Below are 9,692 nucleotides of genomic sequence, written 5' to 3' on the forward strand. Positions count from 1 at the left end.
ATATATAGGGGAATTTAAGATTAAATGCAATCACATGGATTAAATTCTAATTATAAACTGGGTACTAAATTCTAACCTTATTCAAATTATTTGGGGCAAATTTTCAATTTAACTTTAAAAAAAGAAAATAACATCCACATTAGATAATTTCCATTATGATTATATCCCAATTTCCATCTGTTTCTTTCCTTCACAATATTCCCGACCACATGTTATCATTAAAGAAGTTTTGAGAATTTATTTATCTTTAGAGAATCATATGATCTTCTTTCATAATTTTCAACTTCCACAATATAAATAAATTGCCAAGACGTAAGGCTTTTTCAATATAAATCAACATTCTCCGCCATCTATTTTTTCAATTCCATTTGAATTTTAATTTTCCTTGCTAAAAAATTATGGCAAATCTTCCCCGCATTGGCCGTACACGCCAACGTCCTTCTGCGGTGGCGCCGCCACTTCTCGCCGCCGTACAGCCTACTGCGGAACCGAAGCCTGAAATTTCGCCGTTTGCTCCGACGAGTATCCAAACTCAACCTATAGAACCCACCACGCCGGCGCCGGCTTCTCCTCTGAGACAATCCCCTCGCCTGATTACCTCTCCGCCGAAGAAAGCCACGTCACCCTTTGCGTCGCCAAAATATGGAGATTCTCTCACACGTGTGGACAGCCCGCCGGCGGCAAAGGCCACACGGTCGCCTCCGGATTCGCCTACAAATAAATATTTGGAGACGAGGAATGGGGAAACAACCCCACCTCTGTCACCGGCCAAGTCCCGGCGAACCAAGACGCCGCCGCTTTCTCCTCTTACTCTGCCACGTACCCCAGTGATATCCTGGGATGAAACTACTGCTTTACCCAGGTTTGAAATATATTTCAAAGTGTTTAATTTAAAAAGAAATTGGAGTACTTAACAACTACTCCAAATAGTATTTCAAGTGTACTTTAATCTATTTTTATTAAAGGTGTTTAAATAAAAATGAGTTTTTTTTAAAAAATACTTTTTTTATAAATCAATCCAAAGTACGTCTTTAAGCTATAATTTTAAAGAGGAATGATATTATTGGAATTCTCGAACATGAAAACTTTTACTTTGATATTATAATAAATTATCATTTAACTAAAAAACTTAAGCTGATGAAATACAATCACTTTAATCATGTCAATAGTTAAATAGAATAGAATGATGTTGTGTTTAAAAAAAAGTAGTTTTTACTAGCATTATTAATTTAAAAATAAAAAAATGATAAAATTTCTCTTATATAATCACTTATTTAACTCACTAGAATTAATTTCAAATGCAACCATAATCTAGTTGAGAAGTTTAGATGCATATTTGGGAGTGATTTTGAAATGTGTTATCAGGTTTGTCGGATTTAAAATCACTTAAAATATATCTTTAATCATTTAAAATCAATTCAAAGTTTTATTTATACTTTTAAATGTTTTTTTCATGTTATTAAAATTGATTTTTAATTATATTAATGACATTTTTTTTAATGATTTTAAAAATAATAAAAATGATTTTAACAATTTTAAAATCACTTGGGAAAAGTATAGAAATCTCTACTCATTATTATTATTATTATCGTCAATAAAATTTTGTCATGTAATAGATAAATTAGACGTATTGAATGGGCGGCACAATTACGGGTGCACTTTCAAGTATTTCCTTAAAAAATAAATGTAGCAGTTTTTAATTGAGTGTAGGACAGTACAACAAATGGATGTAGTCTTTTATTTATTTATTTATTTTTAATTTAATTAAATTAAAGTTTTAAATTAGAGTGGGGTGGAGCAAGTATTGTTCAAATAATAATTAGCTAGCGAACTCATTTTTGTAGCTGTTAGAAAAAAATTACTGATTCATATCGTCAATATCAGGACTCAACCGGTGGTGGAGACGAAAGGCATTGTGTACAACAAGGCCGTTGAGAAGCCGACAAAGACTGATCGGCCGTCGGAGTACGGCTCCGGCAAGCCACACCAAAAGCAGCAGGCGACGGCAGAGGTCATAAATCTCAATGGACATAACGTCGGCGCCGTCATGGAAATAAATAAGTCATCCGACGGCTATCGTTTGGGCGGAGAAACCGTAAAAAATAAGGAAACAAAAGGCGGCGGCGTCCACCATGGACATAAAGAGAAGAACAAGGGAGCAAAGATAGTACCGCCGGTGACAGCATTTATGAACACTAACTTTCAGAGTATAAACAATTCGATTCTGTACGACTCGTCGTGCAACCACCATGATCCCGGCCTGCATCTCTCGCTTCCCGAATCAGTGGATGGCGACGGAGCCACTGTTTACGGCCATAAGAGTTACAAGCCCAATCGCCAGTGAGGATGGACGGAGAAGTACTATTTTAATTACATGAAATAAGCCAATTATGGGATGTATGGATAAATATATAAGATTTAATAAAATATATATTATGAGAAATTTCCCTTAAAATAACCCATTAAATTAAATTACAGAAAGCAGTATATTTGAACTTTCGATAATAATAATATTTGTAAACTTTTTTCTTTTTAAAATCATTACTAGACAGAGTAAATAATAAAAACATTGAAATTAATGGAGGGAAGTAATACTTAGTTAATTTTAGGGGAAAAAAAAAACAGTTAATTGGACACAAAATTGAAATTAATTTATGGCATGAAATAGATATAATTATCTAAATGATGAATGACAACTTATTAAGGGACTCTTTGAGGTGCAGAATTGATATGAGATGTTTGAAGTTGATATGTCGGTGGAGTTAATATATTTGTGGAGTTTGTATGTCTGTATTTAGGTGTAAAATTATTTAATCTGAATTCATATGTCTGTGTTTAAGGTGTAGAGATGAGTTCATATGTCTGCGGTATCTGGTGCAGTTCTTAAACTCTAAATAATCTACTTTTACGATTATTATTTTTGTTTTTCAACTTTTTTATTCAATAATTCTACCCAATTTTGTTTAAATAAGATATAGATTGCAATTTTTTTCTTTTATTTTTAAAATTTTTCTTTATTTCTTTCTTTTTTTTTTCTTTGGTAATAAACAAAAATTAACCTATTACATTTCTTGTATAAAAATGGTTAAATAAAATGAGAAACCAAAGAGAAATCGAAACTTTGATTCCTAATTTTTTTCTCATGAATTTCATCATCTTCTTTTTCTTCTACTTTCTATTATTACTCTATATTTCACTACAAGAAAATCTATTTTCAATGACAAATATTCAGTGATGCAGTCAATTTTTGTTATTAAAAGTTTATTTTTAGCAACGCGTTTAAAACCATCAGACAATCTGTTACATATTAACTAGCACCGCTAAATATTTAAAACTTTTAGCAATATACTACATAAAAAAGTTAAATAAAAAATTTGTAGCCCCTTAATTAGTTTCGTTTTCCCACCGTTCTTTCCCCCTCCTCAAACCCCATTTTCAACTTCTCTCTATCGTCCGGAGCCCAATCGTTTCGATAAATGCAGATCCGTCCGGTACCGTCACGTCCCATCACCGTTTGGCCAGTTCCGTCGACGTTCGTGTCAGATTCGGCCGATTTCGTGAATCTCCATCCATATTCGTGTGAGTTCCAACCAGTCTGGTGAAGCTCCATCAACGTTCCTCTTAGATTCGACCGGTTTCGTAAAGCTTCATCAACGTTCGTGATAGATCCATCTGGGTTCGTGGTAGGTCAATCCGGGATTGTGAAGTTTTTCTTTGTTGTGGCATGTGCATACTGAACGCCATTGAAGAAGGTTCATTTTTTTATTTTCTTTTACCCTCTTGGATTGATTTAGTTTCTGAGCTTGTGAGTTAAGCTTTTCTTTGTTGTGGCATGTGCATACTGAAAATCAATTTTCTGTTTGTGGGCTTAAAGGCAAAGTTTGCTTATATGGACTTATGGAGATATTATGTCATATTAGATAGATAATTAGCAGCTGTGCTTACTATTTTGCAACCTAAAAGAAGGAACTCTTACTGTGAGTTCAAGGCAAAGTTTCCTTGAGAAGTTTTGCTTTGTGGAGTATGATGTTTTCCTTCTCGATTCTTGATTTGATTGAGTCAACCTTTTCCAATGTCGGTTAGTTCCCTTATAATGTTGATTTTGGATCGAGATTATAGCCTAATTTTATATTAGTGATGGTCGGTTTATATATTAAATTGAATATTATTTTTTAATTAATAAAATATTTTTTAATTTTTACCGATGCTTACATATGTTGCAAAAGATACTTGCAATGCTAATCCTCATTTAGCATCAATCTTATATGTAGCTAAAACTTAACTTTTAGAGACAAATTTTCAACGTTACTGTAAAACACAAATAGCGACAAAACATATGTTGCTAAAAGTACACTTTTAGTAACGTGTTAGTATCAGTAAAAGTCACGTTTTAGCGCGCGTAGTGAGTATGTCACTAAAACCTTCAACTATGTAGCTACTATAATATTCACAGCGACATGTTGCTAATACTTTTAGCGCGTTTTTTTTTTTTTTTTTTTTTTTGCTTTTAGTAACACGTTTTACTCATCATTGAAAGCTTATTTTCTTGTAATGTTTTATTCTATCATGAATTTTTTAATTGAATCTCCCTCATCAACTTAGCAGTTGATGGAATGCCATCACATTTTTTCATTAATTTCACTTTCACTTTCAATTTCTCCAAATTTGGAGTATCATCAGAGAAAAAATCTTAAATTTTCACTAATTCTTGCTAGAAAATGTTCTAGAAAAAAAGTCTTCATTTTATGAATTTTTTTTATAGGTTGCATTTTCAACTACATACATATTTTTCCAAATATTCCTAACACTCATTTGATATGTGAATTCAATTAAAAAAATATATATTTTACAAATTTCTACATATAAAATATTGCACTTAATGTAAACGAAATACTATTATTTATATAATCAACAACCCTATAATATACTTTAATAGTCATTAGTCTTATAATAGTCGGAAGTGATTGTCGAAGTTGTTTATCGAAAATGATTTTTGCTAGAGTTTGTAGTTGGATGTGGTTATTGGAGCTTGAAGTTGGTTGCAGAAAGGTAGTATTGGAGTTGGTTGCCGGAGTTTGTCATTGGAGGTGGTTGTTGAAGCTTGGAATTGTTCGTTAGAGTTTGTAGTCGGAGGTAGTTGTTAGAGCCTATGAAGGTGATTGTCGGAGTTGGTCATCGAAATTTGTTGTTGGAGATGGTCGTCGGAGCCTGAAATTGATAATCGGAGTTGATCGTGCGAGGATGGTCGTCGGAGTTGGATCACTGGAGTTGTCATCCGAGGTGGTTGTCGGAGGTCGGAGTTGGTTCCCGGAGTGTGACAGCGATAGTCGCCAATTGTGATTGATGAGTGGAGCCATTAAAAACATTGGAAGAAGAGAGAATTGAGTTGAGTTGATGTGAGTTGATAAAATATACCAAGTCAACTTCACCAACATTTAAAGTTGGTAGACCAAACATTGAGTTGGTATATTATACCAACTCAACTCAACTCATGTTGGTGAGTCAAACACCTCAAAGGAGAACTTATCTCAAAAATTCAAAGACCAAACTTATAATAATCACCTTATATATGTTTTAATTTTGACTCTTATCAAAATGTAGGAGAGATAAAATGTTTGTAAACAAGTTAGTCAAAGTGACTTATAATCTCATCGGTAATTAACATGTGCATACCTTCTTTTAAAATTGGAGATTCATCTTCTATCTTTGCAATTTGTTATACTCAAATAAAAAGAGTCAATTTTTAAAAGTATAAAATATATTATTGCCATCAAAATATAGTCTTATCTTTTCAATTTTTTTGTCGATGCCATCTTTTAAATATGTCAATTAGATATGGAAGGATAGGAAGGCGTTATAGTCAAATTGAAAATAAACAAAATGGAATGATACACTCAAATTGAGCATAATCATCGATAATTTATTCTCTTAAGGTTTGTGGTTCAAATTCTTTCATATCTTTACTCTTTTGCACTAAAAATTTATAAGATGTATACATCGATATTTTAGAATCAAAACTCTACTTTTGGCCGAAGTGAACATAACTCGGTGTTAATTAACTTGCATTATTTTGAGCGCTTGCCAAATACTTTTATTTTTGTTTTCAAAATATTTCAATAAAAAAAAAAACACTTGAAAAGTTAAACTAAACACATCCTAAATTTCTATACCCACTTACTATACTATAAAGCTATATTTTTGTACACCTAACAACAAAGTTTCTTATATTCTAGAAAAATACATTATGGCAAATAAGAACCTGTTTGGATTGACTCGAGAAAAAAATATTTTTTTAAAAAAATTTATTTTTATTTAAATATTTTTAATAAAAAATGATTAAAATGGACATAAAAAGCTATTTTGAACGGTTGCTAAACATTTCAATTTCTTTAAAAAATGACTTATTTTTTAAATTAAACACTTAAAAATATATTTCAACACACCGCAAATCTAGAAAAATACATTGTGGAGGATCTTCGTGGCAAAAGCTTCCTAATGTTCTTCATGTTCCCTTCTCAAAATTTTGATTCTCCATTTCCTTCGAGAGAAAGAAATGAAAATACTTCATCAACCGTTCATATTTATTTATCTAATATCTCATTTTTTTTCTAAAAGATAGAGAAGGTAAATATATAAGTGCTTCGAGAAGTAATTACCTATTAAAGACCGTGGTAGCACCTAATCTAACATCTGTATCATTTATCCTTTGACACATTTTATCAAGTATGCATTGATTCGTAAAAATAGTTCTTTTAAAAAAAAATTAAATATTATCTTTTAATAGAAAAAATCTAATTATAATAAACGATTCAAAATCATTGACTAGAGATGACTTATAGAAAATAAATAAGGAATCTCATTCACAAAATCACACTAAGTGTACAATATTCAACACTCAAGCTAATATAATCTCAAATGGATTATTAATATAAAGACTAAATATTAGGTAACAATAATGATCCCACACAATTCGATTTATAGTCCACCAATATTTAAAATGTCAAATGTCATAAAAATATTAATATAGTTATAAATAAAAAAAAATAATTTAATAAAAAATATTTTATTTTTTAAATATGTAAAGTATTTATTTATTTATATTATATTTACATTAATAACATTTTATTTACGAAATTATGTAAACATGGATTTACTTTTTATGTCGATGTTTTCATTGATAAAAATATTGACATAAAAATGAGAATTTAATATCATATTGTCAACCACAAGCCCTCCAAAAGTACAAATTATTATTATTATTATTTTAAAAGAAGAAAAACATGTGTTTGCGACAATATTTGGATTGCTTGAATTGGGTGAGAAGAATGAGAATCCATTATTTCTCTTTTCAACCCCAAATTAAATTATTCCTTGCTTTTGCAGTGTTTTTTCTTACCCCTTCTATGTGCTCTTCTTGAATCTGATGCTTCTCTTCTTCTCCAATTGTTTTTATTATCATTATTCACTATAAATACTCACAAAACTCTAAGGGTTTTCACCATCTATCTTATAGTTTTTAATTTTCAATTCTTTTTTTTTTTTAATATAATTTAATAAACTTAAACTCCTTTATATTAATTATGTCGAATCTTCCTCGTTTTGGCCGTACATGGAACCGCTTCTCTTCTTTGCCTCGTCCTGTTAGTGCCCCACGCCCAGAAATTCAACCGTTGACGACGGCCACGGAGCCGGAAGTTCCAACAACCGCTAATGTTCTTCAAACTTCTCCTATAAAAGAAAGATCCCCTCGAATTCCATCCCCAGTTGCAAAATTTCCTTCGCCGCCTTCTTCTCCAAAATATGGCGTCGCCACCACCATTTCGCCTCGCAAACCACTATCTCCAACTCCGGCGTACAACCGTTACGACGGTGAACGGCGGACTAGTGCTACCACATCTCCCAAAGCCTTCAAGCCCACCCCTGTTTCTCCACCATTGTCTCCGCCCAAGCCTAAACATTCTACCCTTGCCGCCATTGCCACCGCTGCACCACTCTCTCCTCTGGCTCTGCCGCGGTCGGAGGTGAGACGTGAACCTGAGCACACCGTTCGACCTCGGAGCCCACCAGAGGTTAGTTAAATTTATAAATTCAATTTCCAACCAAACCTTCACCAATTGAGCTGTATTAATGTCCGGTGAGATTTTTACTTTTATTAAATGTGAAATTGGTCATTTCTAATTAGCCCTTTGAATTCTCCATGTCTATGTTCTAATCTTTATTTTCCATCATTTCCTCCAACAATTTCCAATGAAAAACGATAAAATTTAAATCAAATATAATTTTGAACCGTTGATAAAAAATAATAGGTGGAACAGAAAAAGGTCCTTTACCAGACAACGATGGAGAAGACAACGAAAACCGAGCACCGACAACCAGAGTACATCTCCGGCAAACCCAACCAGAAGCATCAGCATAATCAGCAGCAGCAGCAACTTCAAAGTGATGTTATAAACATAAAAGGTGAGAACGTAGGGGCAGTGATGCACATCACTCAATCATCTGATGGCTCAGAAATCGTCAAGAAAAAGCCAAACAAGGAAAACGAAGAGAAAGCAAACAAATCAACTCCAAATTTTCCAGCAAAACAGTTCATGAACAGCAATTTTCAAGGCGTCAATAATTCTATTCTCTACAATTCGTCTTTAAGCCACCGTGATCCAGGCCTCCACCTTGCTTACTCCAAGAAGCCTAACCATGGCGATTCTCTTCATGACTCGAGGCACTAAAATATGGACCTATTATTGTTATTATTTAAGCTGCTTAAATAATTATAATTATAATAAGCCAACAATATCATAAATAATAATTATTAAATCATTTTATATTCATATATATATATATATTGATATGGGATGTATTACCATTCTATAAAATATGTAATTGGGTTACTATTTGGAAAGTGAGTTATTAATGATAAAAGCTACGGTGAGATATATTCCCAATGTTCATTTTCTAAAATTCATTCACATTCGTGATATTTGTTTTCTTTTTGTTATTTTTTCGTTTATAAAATTCGAGAAGTATATTTGTTTTCTTCTACTTTCTCAAATTTCAGTTCACTTGGTTTTTAAAAATATTTGTAGAAAGTGAGATAAAACAAGACATAGAATTATAGGAATATAAAAAATAGTTACTTATTGATGTACATTTCAATCAAGTCCATGACCAAAACAAGGAAAATTCATAACTAAAGAGATGAGAGGACACTCTCTAAAGACCACAAAGTTCAATTTTGAAATTAATGATCAACATCTTCCAACTTCCAACTACAACCCTAAATTAACTATTTATAGCTTACAAGAAAATAACATAATTAATTAATTAAATCTAATTAAACGCTAATTAATTTAAATATTAACGGAAGCATATTAAATCCTATAATTCTCTTCATCATTTATCAGTTTAATTTTCAATTTTGGTCTAAATATAAACATTATTTGAAAAATATGTATTTTTTTAAAAGACATAAAGTAAGTATGTATTCCTCAAATAGAAATTTGATCATTTATGTATAGAGATTGAAGTAAGGCAAGAAAACAGGAATTTTGAAGCAAAAGTGTTCAAGTCAAAAGCACACTTGATAAAGCACTCGTGAATATGCTTTTCAAACAAGCAACGAGTACTTTTTCACTATATATATATTTTTCAAAAATAGCTTCCCAAAGTGAGCTTAACTTAATAATAATTGACAT

At 31.8% G+C, this 9,692-nt stretch overlaps 2 protein-coding genes across 2 annotated transcripts; both read left to right on the top strand.

Annotated features, from left to right (window-relative positions):
• The first annotated feature begins 318 nt into the window (after positions 1–318).
• On the top strand, positions 319–2,455 carry LOC120071293 (proline-rich receptor-like protein kinase PERK8). Its single transcript, XM_039023489.1, has 2 exons — positions 319–862; positions 1,885–2,455. The coding sequence occupies exons 1-2, from the start codon at positions 399–401 to the stop codon at positions 2,342–2,344; spliced, it is 924 nt and encodes a 307-aa protein (XP_038879417.1). The 5' UTR covers positions 319–398; the 3' UTR covers positions 2,345–2,455.
• Positions 2,456–7,494: 5,039 nt separating this feature from the next.
• LOC120090916 (pollen-specific leucine-rich repeat extensin-like protein 1) lies at positions 7,495–8,948 on the top strand. The gene is made up of 2 exons (XM_039048644.1): positions 7,495–8,069; positions 8,307–8,948. Exons 1-2 carry the CDS (start codon positions 7,581–7,583, stop codon positions 8,724–8,726), a joined length of 909 nt encoding a protein of 302 aa, XP_038904572.1. The 5' UTR covers positions 7,495–7,580; the 3' UTR covers positions 8,727–8,948.
• The last annotated feature ends 744 nt before the right edge of the window (positions 8,949–9,692 follow it).

This window comes from Benincasa hispida, chromosome 1 (genome assembly GCF_009727055.1).
Source record: "Benincasa hispida cultivar B227 chromosome 1, ASM972705v1, whole genome shotgun sequence".
NCBI classification, from domain to species: Eukaryota; Viridiplantae; Streptophyta; class Magnoliopsida; order Cucurbitales; family Cucurbitaceae; genus Benincasa; species Benincasa hispida.